The sequence below is a fragment of the Lithobates pipiens genome, unplaced genomic scaffold, assembly GCF_037356315.1.
Source record: "Lithobates pipiens isolate NorthernLeopardFrog02 unplaced genomic scaffold, aLitPip1_a1.2 Scaffold_19, whole genome shotgun sequence".
Classification (NCBI taxonomy): domain Eukaryota; kingdom Metazoa; phylum Chordata; class Amphibia; order Anura; family Ranidae; genus Lithobates; species Lithobates pipiens.
In genome coordinates this window covers 190,555,056-190,580,661 of record NW_027507764.1, presented here as the reverse complement: position 1 = coordinate 190,580,661, position 25,606 = coordinate 190,555,056, and the positions used below count along the sequence as shown (strand labels likewise).

General features: G+C 38.7%; 1 protein-coding gene across 1 annotated transcript in view; it reads left to right on the top strand.

The window, feature by feature from the left end:
- Positions 1 to 25,606, top strand: part of CNTNAP2 (contactin associated protein 2) — a 2,388,168-nt gene that overhangs the window by 1,149,288 nt on the left and 1,213,274 nt on the right. Inside the window, exons 5-8 of the mRNA XM_077491601.1 lie at positions 3,116 to 3,319; positions 17,017 to 17,201; positions 21,050 to 21,193; positions 24,391 to 24,655. Of these exons, the coding sequence (XP_077347727.1) occupies positions 3,116 to 3,319; positions 17,017 to 17,201; positions 21,050 to 21,193; positions 24,391 to 24,655 (798 nt within the window). The remainder of the gene's footprint in view (positions 1 to 3,115; positions 3,320 to 17,016; positions 17,202 to 21,049; positions 21,194 to 24,390; positions 24,656 to 25,606) is intronic.

The window sequence follows — 25,606 nt, the reverse complement described above, 5'->3', positions numbered from 1 at the left end:
CGTCCTATACACTGCATTATAACTTTCGGCGCGTAAATCCTTTCTGAGCATGCGCGGAACTTAGTTTGTCGAACAAGCCTACACACGAGGGAACTGTTCGCTGAAACAAGGTTTCAGCGGACAGTTTTTCGGAAATTCCGAAAAACCTTGTTCAGCGGACTGTTCGCTGAAACTGTCCGCTGAACGCCCACACACGGGCGGACTGTCCGCCGAAACACTGTTCAGCGGACAAAGTTGGCCGAACAGTCCCCGCGTGTGTACGCGGCCTTAGAGATTTGATTTACCAAATAGCTATTTATATGTTTTGGGAATAGAATTTTTCAACAACTCTTGCTTCTATAATGAGAAGATGTTTCTCACCCTTTCTGCTGCATGAGGGGGCCCGGTAGCTCTAATTCAATAACCCAGTAGTTACTTGGAAGGGATCCCAGTAAAGTTTCCAAACATTGAGCAAGAGGAACATGCAAGCAATTGGATATTTCTTAAGTCTCCTGTGATTTTCAATTTTCAAAAAGCAGATGACCAGTATTGAGCTGTGGAACCCAGGAGGGGAAGGTATCACATTAATGTCATGAGTTTTGGGGCACCCAGGGAGGTCTGGAAGATCTAAATGTGAGTGCTTGAATTTTATTCTTCCTAATAGTCTAGGACAGGGGTCTCCAAACTATGGCCCCCCAGTTGTTCAGGAACTACAATTCCCATCACTCCTAGTCATGTCTATGAATGTCAGAGTTTTAAAATGCCTTATGGGATCTGTAGTTTTGCAACAGCTGGAGGGCCGTAGTTTGGAGAGCCCTGGTCTAGGACATCCACTGAGAGCAGATTTTTACATTTGGGGGCCCATTTTAAAACCATCTGTATGTCACAACTGTGCCATAGTGCTGCTTTTCTATTAAAATGTCCTTCTGAACATTTAAGAAGCACTGCAGTGTGGTTCATAAACTTGCTTTGCCTTTTTCTTGCAGTACTGCATTCAAGAAAAAAGTAGCTGGAGGAGGAGGAAGCCTGTTACATGACCTGTGACAGGTTATGTGACAGTGCTCACCTCCTATCCTTGAGTGCTCAAAAATGAAAAATGATAGTAGGTCTGCAAGAAATAAACTGCAAATCATGGAGCTCAGAGTGAAAAATGTAATAAAGGTTAATACAAGAGGACAGCTGCTGCAACCTTCAAATAATAATTATATCCCTTTCATCGCACAAAAGTAACAGTAAAACAAAGTAAACGAGGTACTACACTTTCCCAAGTGAGGGACATTATCTTTTCAGATACAAATAGATATAATGTATAATAGCAAACAAAACAGTTTCATCCTTAAGATAAATGTATGCACTATTGTAGGTAAATCTTGATGGAGTTTAATAGGACTTATATATATTTATATAGGATATATATATTTCTTCAATTGAGATATTAACTGAGTCACACCAAATTTCTGCAAATCAATGAGAATGAATAATTTCAGGATCTAGTAGGAAGACACTACTCAATCACTTGATTCTCATGTTCATAGAACCCAAAAAAGGAAAAGATTGCCATAGATAAACCAGACTGGTATTTAATGTATAAAAACAGTATCACTTACAACTAGGTAATGTACGTCAAGCATGATAATATTTTTATACATGAAATACTAGTCTGGTTTACCTATGGCGAGCCTTTCCTTTTTTTGGTTTGCAATGAACACGAGAATTGAGTGAGGACTCTGGATCTATTGAGCTCCTGTGGAATAGAAAGATTATCTGCTTGAAAGTGGTGTTTGGAGGCAGTTCTGGTCAGATTTGCTATCCAATTTCCATCCCTGGACATAAAGGCCCTAGCAGGCATGTACTGGCCATTGAGACTACAGGGAGTTTCCCGGTGGGCCGATGGCTCAGTGGGCCGGTTTCAGTGACAAAGTAATGGCTGTGCGGCTCGCCCTCAACTTCACGCAGTGATGTGAGAAAGAGAAGAAAAATACAGAAGAGAATAAGTCAAATAATAAAAGAGGTTAGTGAGGACTCCTTATATTATGCTACTTATGTTTTTTTTGCACAATTACGTATAGTTTTATATACTGTTTTTGTACTTGTTTGCAAAATTAAAGTGGGCTGGTCTGGGTGAAGTCCAGAGCCAAATTTTTGCCCCAGTCCAGCCCTGGGCCCTGGCTGAGTATTAGCCACAAGCGAGTCAGCTTGTATAAGCTGGTAAGCATGTACTTCATGTGGTGGTGGATTTAAAATTTGCATGTCAGTGTGAATATGTTATCTACAGGAGGAGGACATTAAACACTTGGTGTTTGCTAGTGTGATGTACTGTTCATCAGTACCATCTGTGAATGATTCATCTGTCCAAGTTTCTCATTAATCTCTTGGGACTGATTAACCTACATGGTTGATTTACACACTGTCACACTTTCTTGCTATCAATGCAATAGCTCATATTGTCACTTTATTAGGTTTGGTTTTTAAGAGTGCAGCTCCTATATTTTACTGCTTTATCCTTTGTGTGTATCTAACAATAGAGCTGCTATCCTTTTAGGGATTTATAGGATACAGTGCAGTTTATTTTTTGTACACATACTATACATTGTGTCTATTTTGTATTTGAAAAGATAATTTTCTTCACTTGGCTAGCTATATAATTTACCTTAATTTATTGTTCCCTGAATACACACTATTGGACATTAGAAGCTCCACCCTGCATCTTGAATTTCATAGGTAAATAAAACGTAAAATGCAGGCACAACGTGGCATTTTTGTAGCAATGTACTGTGTATAGTTAAGAGGAGTTAACACTTTCTTTTGATGAATAGGGCACTCAATATTGATACAAGAAGGTCAAAACATCCATTTTGAGCAGTTGTTATAAAATAATATGTATAATGTCTCAAAACTAGATGACCTTACTGTATAAGTTGTAGGAGACAACAACTTCTACTCTCTTTTCCTCATTTCTATACAACTGGCTTTGTATTTTTTATACAGTCATTGGACTCTTTCTATCTAAGGTACATCTCTGTATTTGTACTTCATTTTGACAACCCATCAAAAGATCTATGCTTAAAAAAAAGAATACTATGTAAAATGTTTCATTATACATTTTGTACTAATAACAATTTTTATGTTTCTATAGGGGCGGATGTAATCAATTTTGATGGCAATACCGTTTTATCCTATCAGTTCAAAGACAGAAAAATGGCAACAGAAAAAGATGTCATCTCCCTCAAATTCAAAAGTATTTTAAGTAATGGTGTTCTCTTTCATGGAGAAGGACAACAAGGGGACTATATTACTCTGGAGCTGGTGAAATCAAAGCTGGTGTTGAAATTAAATTTAGGTAATTATATATTAAATGTTTTTAAGGGGGAAAAAAAAGATAAATCTGCCTCACGCCAAACAAGATCAAAATGTTGTAAAAAAGACCACAAATTAATTAAAATATATATATATATATATATATATATATATATATATATATATATATATATATGCGCACACATATATATACATAAGCAATATATATATATATATATATATATATATATATATATGTATTGCTTATAGCCATAGACTGAGTATAGCCTCGAATACAAAATATACGTAATACATATAACAGTACCATCATCCCAATTGATAATTGTCAAGAATTGGGAATTCTAAGGATATTGGGGCAGTTGCTGAGGCTGCTCCCTTGATATCCACACCCAAAAATGTTTGTTGAGGGGACTATTGCGGTACTAAATAAATCATAAAAGACTTTGTTATAAAAAAATTACAAGTAATTTAATAAAGACAAAAAAAAAAAATGAAATCCATCAAAACTTTCATATTGCTAAAATCATATACACCACAATTTAATAAACTACCGACGGGTAAGCCCGTAAGGTTTCTATTGAAGAGGGGTACAGAAACGTTTCCTCTACCGGTTTCGCGGCGAACCGCTTCTTCAGGAGGATAGTCTACAGAGTAAATAAAAATATTTGCAAATAATCAAATAGCAGCGAATCATATAATGACATAACAGAAGAGTTACAGTAATTTAAATAGCGAGGGGATCAGCTCACCCACAAAGGAGGAAGCAGTAGATCACAGGACCCATCGGTTTCCTCCCACGGCAGATGCGGGGGGTTGTAAAGGACTCTTCAAATTTAAACAGATATATATGATATGAGAGTTAAAGTGAGATGAGACATTAACCTATACACACCTAAAGAGCGATATATAGGTGAAAAGGGATGGAAAATAGACTGTGTATAGGGGCTGTAAAAAGAGCCTATAAAAAGGAAGTGCTTAATTGTGCATCCTAAGGTGTCCTACGCAAGCAAAAAATTACCAAAGAAATGTGACCAAATTAGGAAGAAAAGGAAAAAGAAATGTGGAAAAGGGCAAACCACCACAAAAAATAGGGTAAAAAGGATATAAGTGAAACAAGTGTGAAAGTAAAAGCCAAACATACCGTTTGTGCTATATTATCCAGTGCACACCACCCATGTTCATAGAGGGAGATCGAACAGGGCAACACCATAGTAGCCAAGGAATACAAATGTATAGTGTGCAGGGCAGGTATCACCTACTATATATATAATACACTCCCCAAAGGGAGGAACTGGTAAGCATGTATGCACAGGTTGCTGTTGTAGATGGACACCACAGGTGTATTGCAAGTTAGCACACCAGGTAATCATGATAATTAATATGGTAATTCATTAGCCAGGAAACAAACATGAACCTGGGTATTGATCGCCATCTGTGGGGGTACACACAGAGCAATCACTTTAAGCACATATGAAAAAAGGCATAAAGTAAGATAAGACCAGGAGACCTAGGGTACTAGAGGTCCTAGTCATCGGGTACAAAAACAGCAATACTCTAACCTGTATAGACATGTCCAACAGCGCAACCCGGCATGTGGAGTCCTGAAAACTGCTCAACAGTGGTCTAACACAGACCACTATTTAAGCCCCCAACCCTTCCGGCATCAGCGTACGCCGCTAAACGGCGGCGTCTGATGTCACAGGGGTCCGCCCACCCACACCGCGCACTCGCACAGCCATGCAACCATCGCGCACGCTGATGCGGACGCACTGTGCATGGATGTGCGCACAGCGCATGTGCGCGCCGGAGGGGCCCATGGACCAAAAGGTCCGGGCGCATCCAGCACAAGAAGGACCCAAAATAAGGGACCCACCAGGGCGAGCGCACATCTGCCAGACAGGAGAACACAACAAAGGATCCAGGAAAAGACCCAAGCTTCCCCCTGGGGGGAGCGGATCTCCTTTACAGCAACACTATTCACAAAATACAAAAATAATATATAAACAATAATACTACAAACATCGTATAATCAAGGTAATAATGTAATAAACAAAGCATGGGAACAACCATACTTCAGTGTCACCAACTGCATCTACAACAGCAACCTGTGCATACATGCTTACCAGTTCCTCCCTTTGGGGAGTGTATTATATATATAGTAGGTGATACCTGCCCTGCACACTATACATTTGTATTCCTTGGCTACTATGGTGTTGCCCTGTTCGATCTCCCTCTATGAACATGGGTGGTGTGCACTGGATAATATAGCACAAACGGTATGTTTGGCTTTTACTTTCACACTTGTTTCACTTATATCCTTTTTACCCTATTTTTTGTGGTGGTTTGCCCTTTTCCACATTTCTTTTTCCTTTTCTTCCTAATTTGGTCACATTTCTTTGGTAATTTTTTGCTTGCGTAGGACACCTTAGGATGCACAATTAAGCACTTCCTTTTTATAGGCTCTTTTTACAGCCCCTATACACAGTCTATTTTCCATCCCTTTTCACCTATATATCGCTCTTTAGGTGTGTATAGGTTAATGTCTCATCTCACTTTAACTCTCATATCATATATATCTGTTTAAATTTGAAGAGTCCTTTACAACCCCCCGCATCTGCCGTGGGAGGAAACCGATGGGTCCTGTGATCTACTGCTTCCTCCTTTGTGGGTGAGCTGATCCCCTCGCTATTTAAATTACTGTAACTCTTCTGTTATGTCATTATATGATTCGCTGCTATTTGATTATTTGCAAATATTTTTATTTACTCTGTAGACTATCCTCCTGAAGAAGCGGTTCGCCGCGAAACCGGTAGAGGAAACTTTTCTGTACCCCTCTTCAATAGAAACCTTACGGGCTTACCCGTCGGTAGTTTATTAAATTGTGGTGTATATGATTTTAGCAATATGAAAGTTTTGATGGATTTCATTTTTTTTTTGTCTTTATTAAATTACTTGTAATTTTTTTATAACAAAGTCTTTTATGATTTATTTAGTACCGCAATAGTCCCCTCAACAAACATTTTTGGGTGTGGATATCAAGGGAGCAGCCTCAGCAACTGCCCCAATATCCTTAGAATTCCCAATTCTTGACAATTATGTATTGCTTATGTTTCAATTCAGATACGAGATTAAGAGAAAAATAATGTCTTTTTATACAGTCAGTGATCTGCTGGATGTTTAGGGACTCTTTACTTGGTCATAAAAATAAAAAACATGGCTCGAAATAAAGGTGAATTAGATTAATGTGCCCAAGCATTTGTATATTAATGATGCATGAACAGTCATAAGTGACTTCTACTTGTGTACATTGTTTAAAAAAAAAAAAAAAAGGAGCACCAGACCAAAGCCAGTATCCAAAGCGTTCAAGATCATTTTAATTGCTGGTAAAAAAAAAAATGGCATCTAAAAACATCTAACGTGTTTCAGGAGAAACACATTTCCCCCTTCATCAGGGCCCCTTCATCAGGGCAAAGATATGATAAAACTTGGATAGACAAAGAAAACAGTATCTTCACAGAGTTTTATTAGAACCAGTATTAAACTCTCCACACGGAATATTAACTTGACAGCAGTTGCTAAGCAGCAAACATAAAAAAGCAGCAGATATAAAATATGTCTCCAGATACAGGTGAATGAGATTAAATTGCTCAAGAATTTGCATATTTATGCTGCATGAACACTCATAACTGATCTCAGCCTATGTACGTTGTTTAAAAAAATTGATTGGTCAAACTTGAAAATTTCAGACAGACATGTACAAAGGTACTCTGAAATTTATGCAGCCATGCAATGACAGATGAATGGCAAGAGTAGGATACATACTGCAAGGGTGTGCACTTTTAACACTTAATGTGTGCATTAATATATGTATATACCTGTGTATATATATATATATATATATATATATATATATATATATATATGTATTTGCGTGTATATATATATATATATATATATATATATATATATATACATTTAATATACAGAAAATAGTGTAGTGCTTCTAAAATATTTAACCACTCTTATTAAGTTCTCATATACCTTTACATACTGTACAATTCAAATACAGTTACTTCCACTTTTTATCTTTTTATGTATTTGAATTGTATGTGAAGGTATATGAGAAATAAATAAGGGTGTTTAGATACTTTAGGAGCACTACACTTTTTTTGTTTTAACTTATATATTTATGACTCACTGTAATAAAAATATTTTTTCTATTTCATCTATCTCTGATTTGTTTGTGGTGTCAAACAGGTTAAATGTTAAAAGATTACATAAATTACAAGTTGAGTTATACAAAACAGCCATTAATAGCATTCATACATAAACATGTGTAAAATGTTCTGAAGCTTATTAGACCTGAAAATATTAAAAGCTAAAAAGTGCTATAATGAGGGAATTTATACCCAGTTAACTTCCAGTCCAGCTATTTCACATATAAATGCTGAAAGCATCCCACTGATGCACACACAATGCCTATCCATTAAATAAAACAATAATATAACAACATTAAGAAACATGTCATACTTGTACATAGATGGAATCATCTACTTAATATGTATTAATGGTATTTGTACCTCTTTCATACAATGTAATATTTTTTATTAGTGTTAAGGAGTGTGTAAGATATAGAACCTTTCAATGCCTCCCCCCTGGTATCTGCAACAATAAATGTTTTACACACGCCTATACTTTAGAGTTTGCGAAATGCTTTACTGCAGCTCCTTATTGCATTGTCTAACTAGAAAGCATTGCAGGCTAAATTTTAAAACTAGTATACAAACGATTCGCCCTGGGACTTTAAATGAGGTGAGTGTGGTTAGCCAAAAAACATATTATGAGTATATAAAAGTAGATTTATTGCAAATTGTCATGCATGTGCAACACAATAGCAGTAGATGCAGGCCGATGAGGTATACAAAACAGTATGAAAAGAGAACAATCCACATACATTAATAGATAAATCATATATGAAATCGGTATACAGGTATCAGAATTATATGCAAGCATCAGTAGTACCTGACACGTTTTAGACCACACTCGCTCTTCAGGTGTAGATGCTTTAATATATCTGCAATATAAGTAGTAAACAAAATAAATGTATGTTGCACAACATTTGCAGAGAGGCAAGTGATCATAGGGGTCTGAGTGTGAAACCCCATACTCACCAATGTGCTGGGCCAGATTAATAATCACTGACTCCACAGGCAGCAGCAACAGACATCAAGCACGGGAGCTGAAGGGGCAGAGCAACTGGCAAACTAGAATATGACACATTAGATAGCATGACTTTAGGACCCGTCAAAAAGAAGGACAGTTCTTTACTCAAGAGAAAAATGTACGGCCCCAGGTCAAGCCACCACTAGAAGTGCCCTGAAACTACAGTATGTGGGGTTCAGGTCTGGTTTGTGCCATAATCTTTGAGAGGAAGAAGAATGCACACCTGGTAATTACAGCTCTGACTTTATTTCACAGGTAGAATACAGTCAAAACACAGTACACGGGGAACATGGTAAACATGTTTTACATCACAGACGATTAGTCATACATCTGTGATTTAAAACGTGTTAACCATGTTCCCAGTTTACTGTGCTTTTGTCTAATTTCTACCTGTGAAATAAATAAGTTGGAGCTGTAATAACCAGGTGTGTAGTCAACCACTCTTTTTCCTCTATATGATAGTTCTTTAGCTACTAGGCGTCCGGGCTATAGCCAAAAGACGGCTGCAACACGGACGCCAATTGCTGGGAGGCCATCCCTGGACATCCTCCTGTTTACTTCCGCGTTGCGCGCTCCCGCGAGCACGCATCGGGGAAGTTCTGTGCTGGCCGTGTCCCTTGGACACAGCCAGTCACAGATCACTGTAAATGGCAAATCACAGCGACCATTTACAGGGCGATCGGCATGTCCAATGAGAGGTGATCTCATATGTAAACATATGAGATCACTTCTCATCGCCAGCTTCCCCTCCTCACACAGAGACAGCGTGTGAGGAGGGAGAGATGAACGGCTGCAGCGGCCGTTAGTAAAAAAAATAAAAAACTGAAAATAAAGTGCCCAAAGTAAATGTGCCATCTGTCCCCACTTCCACCTGTTCCCAGTGCCACCTGTCAGTGCCATCTGTCCCCAGTGCCCCCTGTTGTCAGTGCCATCTGTCCCTAGTGCCATCTGTCAGTGCAATCTGTCCCCAGTGCCACCTGTCAGTGCCACTTGTCCCCAGTGCCACCTGTCAGTGTCACTTGTCCCCAGTGCCATCTGTCAGTGCCATTTGTTCCCAGTGCCACGTAAAAGTGCCATGTGTCATCAGTGCCACATATTAGTGCCATCTGTCATCAGTGCCATATCAGTGCCATGTGTCATTAGTGCCACATATTAGTGCCATCTGTCATCAGTGCCACATATCTGTGCCATCTGTCATCAGTGCCACCTGTCAGTGTCACGTGCCATCTGTTATCAGTGTCTCATGTCACCAATGCCACGTATTAGTGCCATCTGTCATCAGTGCCATCTGACATCAGTGCCACGTATTAGTGCCATCTGTCATCAGTGCCATGTATTTGTGCCATCTGTCATCAGTGCCATGTATTAGTGCCACGTGTCATCAGTGCTACATATTAGTGCCATCTGTCATCAGTGTCACATGTCATCAGTGCCACGTATTAATGGCATCTGTCATTAGTGCCATATCAGTGTCACATGTCATCAGTGCCACATATCAGTGCCATCTGTCATCAGTGTCATGTCAGTGTCACATGCCATTGTCCTGGTGCTCCAGGGCCTTCAAAAGTGTAATAGGTAGTCAACAAGTTAGATGTGTAATTTATGCTCCTAGAACACCTGATGGTGCTCCCTGCATGTTGGGCCTCTCTGAGTGGCTAGGTTGTGGAAAAGTCCCACACATGTGGTATCGTAATACTCAGGAGGAGTAGCAGAATTTATTTGGGGGCGTCATTTGCGGTATACACATGCCATGTGAGAGAAATAACCTATTACAATGACAATTTTGTGGGGAAAAAATCTTCATTTTGCAAAGAATTGTGGGAAAAAATTACAACATCAAAAAGCTCACCATGCCTCTTACTAAATACGTTGGAATGTCTACTTTGAAAAAGGGGGTCATTTGGGGGGTATTTGTACTTTGCTGGCTTGTTCCGGTCTCAAGAAATTAGATAGCCACCAGTACATCAGATGTGATCGATTTTGTATGATTTGCACCACTTTTTTTAGACTCTGTAACTTTCACAAAGACCAAATAATATCCACTAATTTGGGTTATTTTTACCAAAGATATGTAGCAGTATAAATTGTGGCCAAAATTTATGAAGAAAAAATAATAATTTGCTAAATTTTATCACAGAAACAAAGAATTTTTATTTATTTTTTCAAAATGTGTGGTCTTTTTTCATTTATAGCGCAAACAATGAAAAACCCCAGAGGTGATCAAATACGACCAAAAGAAAGCTCTATTTGTGAGAAAAAAGGATAAAAAATTAATTTGGGTACAGTGTTACATGACTGAGTAATTGTCATTCAAAGTGTGAGAGCACCGAAAGCTGAAAATTGGTCTGGTCACGAGGGGGGTTTAAGTGCCCAGTTGTCAAGTGGTTAGTACATGCACAGTGGAACAAAAACCTCCATTGTTCCCAGTGACAATCCTTATCTTTACCATGGAGAATGTTCTGGGTTGTAGCTTCAAAATGTATAGTTTCAGAGTCAAGCATTGGGAAGTTCAAACTTAAGTAGCCCTTACATAAATCCTTTTTTTTTCTTCAACCAGTGGGTTGAAGAAAAAAAACTGACCTGATTCCCCCATCCACACTCTTGAAGTGAATGGGGAATCCTCCCCACTGGGCTATTGTATTTTGACCATGAGGAGACTTCCTCACTATCAGACTGCACTGATCAGCGCTGCCAGCCACAGCAACAGGGTGGTTGTACAAGTCACTTGGTAGATCAACTTCTGTACAACTATCCTGCCCATACATGATTTGGCTGAATTTCTATCCGTGTATGGCCAGCTCTAGTGCACTTATCCTTTGAAGCGTATTTTGTAGCTTAGATGAAGCAAGAAATAGTTAAAATAGTTTGACTTTTCTGTCTAAAGACACAACAGGAAATTCATGTAAATTAATCCAATGTGAAGGTAAATTCTTTCATCGATAACTGTCACTGAAACATAATTTAGATTTTCTCCTATTTCCTGTTCTGGCAACAACCACACATTTTGTAAATGATGAAAATAGTCACCTTGAAAAACTGTGATTGTGAATTTCTCCAACACAGAAACAGCAACAAAGACCTGTGATGGACTCTAACCATCTCATTATAAAAATTGTTGAGAAGCATTTAAAGTAATAAAGCTTAAATAGCAATGCTAATGCTGTTATATGCAGTGGAATATTTCCAGGGAGATATTTGCACTTAGCATACACTGTAAATACACACACTAAATGTATCAAAATGTTTTTATAAAGAACATGTAGCTTTCATAAGAGGTGTTCTACAAGAGATTCACAATACTAATCACCCTGAGAAAATGTCACCTTTAACCTGACTGTGATCATTATTAATTTGATTATGGTTGTTTTTGCCATAAACATGCAATCATTTTTAGAGGAATAGTAAAAAAGAAAAGAAATAGTACACATTCATTAACCACTTTCAGACCGGACCATTTTGCTGGTAAATGACCAGAGGTCTTTTTACAATTTGGCACTGCGCTGCTTTAACTGGTAATTGCGCGGTCATGCAATGTTGTACCCAAACAAAATTTGCGTCCTTTTCTTCCCACAAATAGAGCTTTCTTTTGATGGTATTTGATTGCCTCTGCGATTTTTATTTTTTGCGATATAAACGTAAAAAGACCGCAAATTTTGAAAAAAAATGATATTTTCTACTTTTTGTTATTAGAAAAATCCAATAAACTCAATTTTAGTCATACATTTAGGCCAAAATGTATTCAGCCACATGTCTTTGGTAAAAAAAAAGTCAATAATTGTATATTTATTGGTTTGCGCAAAAGTTGTCACATCTACAAACTAAGGTACATTTTCTGGAATTTACGCAGCTTTTAGTTTACGACTGCCTATCTCATTTCTTGAGGTGCTAAAATGGCAGGGCAGTACAAAACCCCCCCAAATGACCCCATTTTGGAAAGTAGACCCCCTAAGGAAATTGATAAGTGGCATGTTGAGCCCATTGAATATTTTATTTTTTTGCCTCAAGCGATTGAATAATGACAAAAATTTTTTTTTTTTTTTTTTACACAAAGTTGTCACTAAATGAAATATTGCTCACACATGCTATGGGCATATGTGAAATGACACCCCAAAATAAATTCTGCTGCTTCTCCTGAGTACGGGGATACCACATATGTGGGACTTTTTGGGAGCCTAGCCGCGTACGGGGCCCCGAAAACCAAGCACCGCCTTCAGGCTTTCTAAGGGCGTAAATTTTTGATTTCACTTCTCACTACCTATTACAGTTTTGAAGGCCATAAAATGCCAAGATGGCACAAAACCCCCACAAATGACCCCATTTTAGAAAGTAGACACCCCAAGCTATTTGCTGAGAGGCATGTTGAGTCCATGGAATATTTTATATTTTGCCACAAGTTGCGGAAAAATTACAAACTTTAATTTTTTTTAATTTTTTTTTCACAAAGTTGTCACTAAATGATATATTTCTCACACATGCTATGGGCATATGTGAAATGACACCCCAAAATAAATTCTGCTGCTTCTCCTGAGTACGGGGATACCACATGTGTGGGATTTTTTGGGAGCCTAGCCGCGTACGGGGCCCCGAAAACCAAGAACCGCCTTCAGGCTTTCTAAGGGCGTAAATTTTTGATTTCACTTCTCACTACCTATTACAGTTTTGAAGGCCATAAAATGCCAAGATGGCACAAAACCCCCACAAATGACCCCATTTTAGAAAGTAGACACCCCAAGCTATTTGCTGAGAGGCATGTTGAGTCCATGGAATATTTTATATTTTGCCACAAGTTGCGGAAAAATTACAAACTTTAATTTTTTTTAATTTTTTTTTCACAAAGTTGTCACTAAATGATATATTTCTCACACATGCTATGGGCATATGTGAAATGACACCCCAAAATAAATTCTGCTGCTTCTCCTGAGTACGGGGATACCACATGTGTGGGATTTTTTGGGAGCCTAGCCGCGTACGGGGCCCCGAAAACCAAGAACCGCCTTCAGGTTTTCTAAGGGCGTAAATATTTGACTTCACTCCTCACTACCTATTACAGTTTTGAAGGCCATAAAATGCCAAGATGGCACAAAACCCCCACAAATGACCCCATTTTAGAAAGTAGACACCCCAAGCTATTTGCTGAGAGCCATGTTGAGTCCATGGAATATTTTATATTTTGCCACAAGTTGCGGGAAAATTACAAACTTTTTTTTTTTTTTTTCACAAAGTTGTCACTAAATGATATATTGCTCACGCATGCCATGGGCATATGTGAAATGACACCCCAAAATAAATTCTGCTGCTTCTCCTGAGTACGGGGATACCACACATGTGGAACTTTTTGGGAGCCTAGCCGCGTACGGGGCCCCGAAAACCAAGCACCGCCTTCAGGCTTTCTAAGGGCGTTACAGTTTTGAAGACCATAAAATGCCAAGATGGCACAAACCCCCCCCCCCAAATGACCCCATTTTGGAAAGTAGACACCCCTAAATTTAGGGGTACACTAGTGAGACTAGGTAATAAATGGCGGGTGCCCTGAAACTATAAAAAAATAACTAACCAACCAGCGTCGCCTGTAACAGTTATATGGTGATCACTGGTGAAAGGGTTAACTAGGGGGCAATCAGGGGGCTTTATGCGGTAGTATATGGGGGTCCCTGGAGCTATAAAAAGCTGCAGCGAACCTAAATACCTACCTGCCTAACTAGCGTCACCTGTGACACTAATACAGCGATCAGAAAAATGATCGCTTATTAGGCTGGGTTCACACTGGAGCGATGTGGGAACGCCACGAATGCGCGGCGGGTTCCCGCATTGCATGCCTCCCGGCGGCAGTTCACACTGCCCTATGCGAACTGCTGGGAGGGTCAGTGAAATGTTAATGACACCCCCAGATCAGTTCGCATATCGCAGTGCGATCTGCAAACTTGGATCGCATGGTGTGAACACCCATGCGATCCGATTCTGCTGCGGACCAAAAAAAGGGTCCCGTGCGAGTTTGCGGCGAGTGCGGCGGGTGCGACACGAATTCAGCCATACTATCTGTATGGCTGAACTCGAATCGCACAGAGATCGGATGTGATTTGCACTGCAGTGCGGTGCGAATCACATCCGTTCTCATAAACCGCTGCAATGTGAACCCAGCCTTAGTGACACTGGCGACGGGGGGTGATCACGGGGTTAAACCTTTATTGGGGGGGTTAGGGGGGTACATTAGAACTAAAGGGGGCTAACCCTAACTGCCCTAACAGTTATTACAGTCACAAATGACACCAATGCAAAAAAAAAAAAAATGACATTGGTGTCACTGTGACTGGGGGGCAGGGGTAATTGGGGGGGTGATCGGGGGGGTGTGAGTGTGCCTGGCATGTTCTACTGTGTAGTGGCGTGTTGGTGCAACTCACCGATCCTCTCTCCTCGGTGTCGGAACGAAAAATACCAACACGGAGGAGAGATTACATCACTTCCTCTCCTGTGTTTACATTACAGGAGAGGAAGTGATGTCACGGAGCATTTTCATTCGTCGGGAGCGATTGCGAGGGGGTGGCCATGAATGAATGGCCGTCCCCTCGTCCGGGATCGCTCCCGAACGAATACCGACCGCCGCGGGCACCGGGCGGGGGCCCGATCGGGCCCCCGACCCGCGGGAAGGCAGGGACGTACATGTACGCCAATATGCCTGCCCGTGCCATTCTGTCGACGTACATCGTCGTGCGGCGGTCGGGAAGTGGTTAAACAATAAATTATTATAAAGATTTTTTTTTGGAATCTCTGTAAGTCTGTGCCTTTGTATTTACTGATAACTATTGACTAACAAAGTGCAAAAGTTCAGTAACTCATAGTAACCAATTTTTAATTAGCTTTCATAAATTCTTTGCAAATTAGACAGGAAAAGCAAATGTCAATTGCTATGTGTTATTGTATTGCAGAGAAACGTAGAATACAACCTTCTTGTTAATTAACACAAGAATACTATGTCAAGGCAAAGTAAAGTGTATTTGAAATAAGACTTAAGACTATAAAAGTTGAGAGATTTGCGTGTAAGAAGTATATAATAATTGAATGCCATTAACGGCAGCAACCAGTACAGTTTTCCTTTTTAGTGATGCTATTGCAATATAGCTATTTAACTATTATGGTTGTACTATATACAGTAAATATTTATTTAAATAACCTCTTGGCTATACAAAATGTTTTATAGCCAGAAATACGGTACCTGTAACAAAAGACATAACACACACACCTTTCCTTCTGTCCATAGCTCCAAATGCTTCTCTGATCCTGAGAAATCTACTGAAGTCTTCTGGGCAATCAACACTTCCAGAAGTGTTGATCTCCTGGGTCCCTGCAGCTCTCTTTGGTTCTTTCTGCTGAGCTTCAGCTATTACAGAATGCAGAACTGAATTGAAAGTCAGTAGGAGCAACTTGTAAGAGTTGGTGGCTTCAACCAGGCAATAGGTTCAAATTTTAGTAATGCATATATCAGTGTCCAATTTAGTCGATACAAAGTACAAATTTGCTAAGTCATTACCCCACGAGGCCTATGTGTATATATATATATATATATATATATATATATATATATATATATATATATATAGATTTGCGGCCTCACTGTTTTTAACATCTCTTTTAATATAATCATCAAATCTTGAAATAATATTTCCCTTTTTTTCCTCTAAAGTCTTGCATAAAAAAGAAACATGGTATCTAATCAGTCCAAAAACAGTCTTCTGTGGCCTGTATGGGATTTTTATGGATCTTGGATCTGGAGGGCTGGGAATTAAAGGCATGTAAATTTTAATTGCAGTTTTAGCTGACACGAGCTTGGGAGTGCTGTAATCCAACAGCTTTGAATACTAATTTGATTAAATTAGGCAATAGACTCATAGCAGCTTTTCTACACCTTTGTCATTTATTCACACCATGTGTGTTAGGCTGCAATGATCAGTGTTACTCAACGCAAGCTCAGTGTAAAAACAAATAAAAATACATTGTTTTCAAGGGGTCCAGTTCCACCTGCAATGGTGTGTACTTGGCAAAAATAGAACATGCTGCATTTAAATACATCACAATGCATATTAAGTTATTACAAAGAAAAAGTAATTTGACTCTTGTGAAAAAAATAAAAATGCACAATATATTAAAAAAAACATTTATGCAAGTACATTTAACTTGGCTCAACACTTGCTCATCACAATGCATGTGGCGTGAATCCATCCTAGGTCACACTGCTAGAAACTATTTCAGTACATAAGTCAGTGGTACTCACTGTGATTGTTTAAGCATTCTTTATCTCTGAGAGAAGGGGGAAAAGGGTCTGGTAGGTGGCATTTTACATATTGTGCAATGCACTGAATGCTGTGGAATAAAACTTACTGAGAATAAAAAAAAGGACTTCTGTGGTGATGTGGCTGATGTGTATGTATTTCCAGCTGGAGTTCAATTTGAACTAATTGCATTTATTTTTAAATTCAAATGATATTTTCTTTCCATTTTTAGGCAGTAACCAATATGGAAATATTAATGGTAGCACCATAGTAACTACAGGAAGCCTTCTAGATGATCATCACTGGCATTCTGTTATAATTGATCGCTATAAGAAGCACATTAACCTGACACTTGATAACCATGTGCAGCATTTTAAAACAAATGGAGAATTTGTTAAATTAGACCTGGATTTTGAGGTAAGAAAGCATATGTAGAATTGTAGACATGAAGCAGTTTTCTGTAGCAATGGGGAATCCCATTTGATTATATGCATTGCCTGTTGAAAGTATAGTTATATAGTTAAAAATAAAATTAGAGAAAGAAAATGTGATCTACTATGGAAACACATCCTCCCCATGGTGGGAACCATGGGAAAACTATACCTTTATAATGGGCAAAATAAATTTCCTTTATATTAAAGTGGAAGTCCATGCAAAACCTAAAATCTCTGCATCTATAGCCACCAACATTCTAAGCCCTTGTACACACGGTCGGACATTCTGCCAGCCAAATCCGTTGGATTTTGTCTGATGGATTTTGTCCGACGGATTGTGTCCGAAACTGTTGCATACACACGGTCGGACCAAGTTGTCGGAAAATCCGATCGTTCAGAACGTGATGACGTTATTTCATTATGACGGGACTACGTTCACGCTAGTAGCCAATAGCTTTGGTATAGGAATTTGATCTGAGCATGCGTGGCATTTTGTCCGATCAAAATTCTCTACACATGATCGGAATATGTCCGATTGGACCAGTTTGTCGGAAAATATTTCCAACAAGTTGGAAAATTGGGTCCGACGGATATTCCGACGGAAACAGTCCGATGCATACCACACACAGTCGGATTATCCGACAACACGATCCGATAGGACACATTCCGATGGATTTTCCGACCGTGTGTACAAGGGCTAACACTAACTTCTCTAGCACTGAAAAGAAAAAAACGATTATACATACCTTTTCTACAGGCGATCAGACCTGATCTCCAGTGGCGGAAGCTCTGATCCAACACTGAGCTGTCAACCTTGTCTTTCGTTGTGTGGGCGGATGCAGAGGACACGTCCGTCAATGGAAGCCCCGTAGTAACTCTATGAGTGATGTAATTTCCTATTCATTTCATAGACATTGTCGGAATGTGTACTGTGTTCTGCCGCTGGAGATCAGGTCGGATCACCTGCTGAAAAGGTATGTATACTAGTTTTTTCTTTATAGGGCTAGAGAGGTTAGTGTTAGAATGTTGGTGGCTATAGATGCAGTGATTTTAGTTTTTGCATGGACTTCCACTTTAAGGTTAGAAAACGTATTTTTTTATTTTTCTTTGCTATGTACATACAATCTACAAATAAACATTTAATATAGCACCCCGACACAAGATTTAAAGAGGTGCATGGATTCCTTAAGTGAAAAGCATATCAGAAACTGTTTGTCTTCAGACTTTCTTAAATTGATTTACTAAAGGCAAAACAAGCTATTTACTTTGCAGAGGAATTTTCCATTAGTTTAGTGAGTGAGATGAAGCTCTTCTGACTTTCATCATCCAATCATGTACAAAAAGAAAATCTTTGTACCTTACATGTGATTGAGTGTTCTTTGTAAAGTGAATTTTCACCACATTCGCTAAGCTATGGGAAAATTCCCTTTATGCCTTTAGTACAATTACCTCTCTGTCTCTGATCAAAACTTTCTACACAACTGTCTAAGCACAGCAACAGAGAATAAAACAGTGTTTCTCAATGTAAACTGTCAGATATTTCCACTCTCAGAAACATAAAACTGCTCACCTGCTAAGGTGGTTAGGTCACAAATTTACAGAAAATTAATATATTCCTTAATACTCCTCTGATTACCACCTCAAAATGCATCAGAAAGTATCAGTTCTTAATATTATACAAAATGTTTCCTCTTGAGATCTAGATGGCAGAGGTGGAATTTTCTTTGATGATAGCAATCCAAAATGGTGGCACTTTGATCTCATATTCATGCTAGATAAAACTGCTGACTTCTTTGTAGGACAATTCTCAATTTTTACTGTAGCATGAAAGGAAATGAAGAAACAGCTGAAAAAAAGAGCGTTGAGGTGTTCAACCCTGATGAGTGGTGTTTGCTGTGAGACAGCTGCATAGACATTAATAAACTGTATGTTTATCCACCCATTAGTTAAAAAAACACGCAGCCACTGAAGTCCTTGCAGGTCTCTTGTGCTTAAGCACTACTGCTACATGCTCAGACTTCTAAACAAAGCCAGAACTTACTGCTGATCTGCATCTGAGGTAATAAAAGCTTCTGATGTGAAGTTTACCCAATTATGAAGCAATAGTATAGTCATAGAGTTAGCTTAAAAAACAAAACAAAAAAAGAACAGCAGCACATTATTAATTCAAAGCATTGTTTTTTTTCAAATGTGTTGTCTACTTCTCTTGCTTTTGAATGCCAAAGCAAGTGAAATCCCATTAACGAAAAAAGTGGCAAGCTTGGTCATTTGACCTACAAACTCAACTAACCGTGCTCTCCGCTATTACGGTGTGTTCTCTGCAACATTATGCAAAGAACACTCTGTAGGGTACTGCAAGTTCTTCACCATGGCCTGCACTTAATAAATGACAAATACAATGCAGGTGCAGTCGACAGTAAACACTTTGATGCCCTGAGGATAGCTGTATATGATTTTAATTAAGACCTTAAAGAGGGCTTTCACTGTAAAAAAAATTATTAAAAGCCAGCAGCTACAAATACTGCAGCTGCTGACTTTTAATAAATGGACACTCACCTGTCCCAGGATCCAGCGATGTCTGCAGCTGAAGTCGATCGATCGGTCGGCTCTCAGCTGCTGCCACTGCCATTCTAAGTGAGGGAATGAGGAAGTGAAGCATTGCGGCTTCACTTCCTCGTTCCCTATTGCGCATGCGTGAGTCACGCAGCGCAATAGGAACCCATGTGTGTCCCAGCAGACAGCGTGCCAGGATGGGAAGAGGCATAGTCTTAGACAGGTATCTGCACCCCCCGAAAGGTGCCAACTGTGACAGGGGGGAGGGTTCCGATGAGTGGAAGTTCCACTTTAGGGTGGAACCCAGCTTTAAGTGTCAGGCTAGGTCCACACTAATGTGATGCATGTTTGCTCGAGCATGGCAGCTCAAGCATTTAAATGATCTGTTGTGCTCAGTGAACGACAGAAAAAAGGTGCATACACATTTTTAAAAATGTGTATGCAGGGAAATTGCATGGAGATTTTGACCATGCGGTTTTCTTGCGGTTCCAGCATCCATGGTCACGCTGCGGGCTGACATGCATGGGGGTGTCATTCAGAATGAATGGCAACCCGTGCGTATCATAAGAGCAGTGCAATGTGGCTGTGGGTGGATATGGGTGCAGCTATAGAGCAGTGGGCTTTCATTGGTTAACACAGGCAGCGAGGAGCAACAAATTGCCTCCCAGCCACCTGTCAAATGCCTCCGTGGATCGCTTTTCAGAAGGGTGGCAATGACAGCAAATGTAAACAAGCCCTTAGATTTAGAAAACACTTTGTAAAATCAGATTGTTAGGATTTTGCCCATTTTCAAAGGCAATGTACGGAGATTGTATAGTCAAACTGTAACATATTTTAACAAGCTTCATGGACTATGGTTATTATTTTAACAGAAAATGTAAAACATAGAAATTCTGTAACTGACATTATGATGCCTGCAATTTTTGTAATGGATATTTTTGTGTCTTTGGCTAATAATGTTTTATCACTAATGCTTGAAATCACATAAAAAAATTTATAAATAAATAAAAAAACATAGCTCTTGTTCATAGTCCATAGTATTTAATTAGGTTTCCTATTTCCTTCTCTAAGTCCACTGTAGGGAGCTGAAACGCTTTCTGAACGGTTACTATGTGCAAAGCCTTTTCTGTGTTTATGAAATCCATAAATTTGTTTAAATGTTTTATGTACAATGTATTCACATTAAAATGTTTAACAATCAAATACAACCAAATAAGTAAATGTAATGAGGAAAAAAGTGTGAACATACTACTTATCATATTTGCTCTTTTGTAACAGTTGACCTTCGGGGGTATGCCTTCAAGTGGAAAGCCAAGTTCCAATGGTGGAAATAATTTCAAGGGTTGTATGGAAAGCATTAAATACAATGCACTTAACATCACTGACCTTGCCAGGAGAAGGAAGATGAACTACAACAATGTGGTGAGTTACTATGTTAACATTCTTGCCCAGAGTGCATACAGCATAATGGACAATGCACTGTTTATTAAGCAAGATATATTAGCACAACAACAACAACATGATCTTAAAGTATGACCTGGATAATGCAGGGCTTTTTTACAGTTCTGTTTAATAAAAAAAAAGGAAAAGGAAAAATGGGATATAGTGTATTATGTTTATAGAAAGTATGTGATTCCAGCTAGGATCACAAAACATGTTTTAATGTTTCTCCAGTAATTATTTAAAACAAACTAGTATATATGTATTATATATTATTATAGGAAAATTCATTCAAAAGAAAATGTCCACCATTGCTTACAAAGCTGCATCAGTAGTATATTGTTCAAATGTTTTTATTTTTAGAAACATAAGATAACAGCATATACAGAACGTTTGATATAATGATTAGAATTACATATTGAAGTACGGATGTTACAAGAGAAGAAAAAAGAAAAAAAAAACTTTCTAAACTAAAGTATATTCATATATATCTAAATAGGGATTTGAAATAAGTAAAAACTTGACCGTATCTTCAGATAAATGTTTATATTAGATAATGTAACATAAGGAAAAAATTGGTTGTGGGGAAGAAAGGAAATGCTAAGAGGGAAAAAAGACATATGGGATGGGGAAACAACGGGACTCTGGAGATGAGTTTTACATATACATACTGAAGTTGTAATCCTTGAAAGAGTATTATTAATCACCATGGAGAGATTACTCGGTTATCAAAAGTATCTGACATATAATAATTGATCCATGGCTTCTATGTGATGTCAAACTGTGTCAAATGGTTCTTATCGATAGCATCCATTTTAGCATGGATAAAAGATTGATTCATTCTGAGTTAGGTTTCTACAATATTCACGACAGGTGTTTTCCACGCATTAGCTATAGTCTGTTTTGTGGCTATCGGGAATGTGAGAAATAATTTAAATAGTTTCAAAGTAATAGAGGCTGGTTTTAAATTAAGAAGAGCTAACATTGGGTCTGGTAAAATGGAGCAGTTAAATAATTTTGAAATTATTACAAATACCTTTTTCCAAAACATTTGCACAATTGGGCACTGCCACCAAATGTGCATAAATGTACCTTGTTCCTGACAGCCGCGAAAACAGAGGCACGCATCATCTGGAATTTAGCTATTCTTGTAGGAACCAAATACCATCGGGTGAGAACTTTATACAATGTATCACCGCCAATATATTTGTAGAGGAAGATTTGGTATTACATCATATGTGAGACCAAGTTTTAGAGTCAATTATACGATCTAGATCCCTTTACCACTTAGCAACGTATGTAGGTACAATAATATTAGATTTAGAGATCAATTGAGCATAGATAGATGAAATACGACCTTTAGCATGTGGTTCTTTGAGGCAAAACCTTTCAAATTGAGAAATGGTGTAAGGGTTTGCACATGAGTTGAGAAGGGGAGTATAAAAATTTTTGATTTGAAGATATCTGAATATTTCAGATTGAGGAAGTTGACATATCTCGCATAGTTCAGGGAAAGGTCTTATTGAGGAAGTTGAAGTTAAATTATATAGACAAGTAATACCAGCCTTGAACCAAGCTTTAAAAGTTGTGGGAAATGTCCAAGCTGGGTAAAAGGCCGGATTTTTGTGAAAGGAAAGTAGCGGGTTATGTGAGGATTGCAAACCATGTGAGATTCTATGCCTATTCCAGATAGATAAAGAATGCTTAGAGATTGGTTTATGTATGCTTTTATGGTCTGTAGGTTGTAACCATAATAAATTGTTTATAGGAAAGGGATCACAGTTTAAAGCTTCAATGATAGGAATCTCTGTAACCACGTCGCATGACCGCACAATTGTCAGTTAAAGTGACGCAGTGCCGAATTGCAAAAAGTGGTCTGGTCTTTGGCCAGCAAAATGGTCCGGGGCTGAAGTGGTTAAACATTTATCACAAAAGGAACCAAACTGTTTCTGCAACTGCTTAAAATGCATTGGTTGGAGTCAGGCTTTCATTTGTTAGTAACTTATATAACATCTAGTTAACTCTACTTATCCATCTAACACAGACACTGCTGCTATCCAAGGGTGTCTATGTTGGTCTTCTATAGCTAGACAAGCCACCCTAACACAGGAAGTGTGTTAATGGCCAAATCACTAGGTGAAAATAATGGAAGAAAAAACTAAAAACATAAAACTCTTGTAGACATGACATCTAAGGATTGGTAAACTGTATTATGTTAAATGTTTGTTTTGGGCTTAGCTACACTTTAATTCCACCTCTTGTCCTCATGACAACTCTAAATTTTAGACACAAAAGCCATTCAGCCGCCTACTGTCAAAGAGGCATGCCTGAAAAAGGTATGTCAGTCGACTCCCAATCAACGAGAGCTCTTGGCTGAGAGCACTGACTGGAGTATTCTGGCGTCTGATAGTCAGTACCATGACTCCTCCTGAGCTGTCAGGTATTTTTTTCATTCAGCCCTGCTGGGTTGAACGAAAAAAAAAAACTATTGTGTACAAGGCTTTATACCTGAAATGGGGTTACACACATACAACTGATAAATACAGATACTTGAAATCCTTCAAAGGTGGCGTTGCATGAACTGGATGTCTGTATGCATTTCTTAGGGTCTAAAGCAGTGATGCTGAACCTTGACACCCCAGATGTTTTGGAACTACATTTCCCATGATGCTCATTCACCCAGTAGTGTAGATGAGCATCATGGGAAATGTAGTTCCAAAACATCTGGGGTGCTAAGGTTTGCCATCACTGGTCTAAAGCCTGCTTTCTCAGGAGACAAGTGGGGCAGATACAATGTGCAGTGTATACCCAGATTCAGACTGGACACCAAAATTGGATGGGGACTGTGGCAGTGGCAGTGGGTTCCCATATGCAAGTGGAGGGATTACTCTAGAAGAACAGCATGATTTCCCTAACATGGGAACACACAAGGGATCAGACAGTCAGTATTTACATCACTCTCTGCCTGTGTATATTTAGAAAAGTCTGTGGATTATAACATAGGAAACAAGAGAAAAAATATTCATGAAGTATAAATAATTTTATTAAACCTTATTTGTAACAAAGCCTGGTAGAGTTTATTGACTGGATTCTACGTTATCATCTTCAGACCCTTTTTGTTATGTTAACAAAAACTTTAAAATGTTAGTATTGTGTAATCTTTTCTCCTTTTATTGTAGGATAATTTAAGCTTTACGTGCGTTGAATCACATGCGGTCCCTGTCTTCTTTAATGCGACTAGTTACCTGGAAGTACTTGGACGGGCAGCCGAGGATGTTTTTTCTGTGAATTTTCATTTTCGCACCTGGAATTTAAATGGACTTCTTCTCTTCACCACATTTGCTGATGAGGTTGGAAGTGTGGAAATAGACTTAACAGATGGCAAAGTCAGCGTCCATATCAATATGACAAAGTACAAAAAAAACCGTATTGATATTTCTTCAGGTAGGATACTAGCTGCAAACTTCAGATAATGCTCTGAGTTCATTAATCTTTTATTCATATGATAAATGTAACTTCTATTCCTGGATCACATTGTCATACAATGAATGATGTCTTTTCAAAGTGACAGGGAGAGGGAATATGAACTATTATGGTTATGTCAAGAAGTTTATGTTTTATATACTGTACAAGAAATATGTTTTTTTTTTTATGAAACAACAAGTTTTATTTGCAATAATGTGCAGAAGACATACAGGCACAGTGCACAAATCACATAACAAAGAAGTATCAGTTTACAAACGTGTGGAATTTTCTCTTTTTTTTATCCCCTCCTCCCCTCCTGAGTATCTAACCATAAAGGCCACATTAAGCACATTTACATCTAGATTTCTTAGTTACCCTCATTATGTTCATCAGCTTTGTTTCTTTATGGTATGTATCACTCTTATGAATGTTCCTGGCAAAGGCCACACCAGCGATATCCATTAGCTCCCCATATACCAGGCAGTAGTTAGGCCTATTCCGTACAGGTGTCCGATGTAGCGAGCCATCTATCCCAGACCTTATGGTATTTGTCCGGGCATCCCCTATGTTGATATATAACCTTTTTGTGTGGTAGTGTTGCATTAACTCCCCCAATCCATGCTTGGACTGAGGGGGGGGGGGGGCACTTTGCATCCAGAACTTTGCTATCATTTTTCTGGCACAGAATAATGATTCACATGGGAAGATGGATTGAAACTTGTCTGCCTATGCGTCCGGGAGCAAGCTCAGCAGACAGGTTTTGGGATCTAATTTTAGGGGCGAGCCCATGCAGTCATGCAGGAATTTAATTACAATGTTATGTTTATGTTTATAAAGTATGCTGTACTGAAACATTTAGCCTGCCATATTTGACCTACTGAAAATGTTAGATACCTGGCTAGCTTTTGCTTTACTACTTGTCACTGGCTT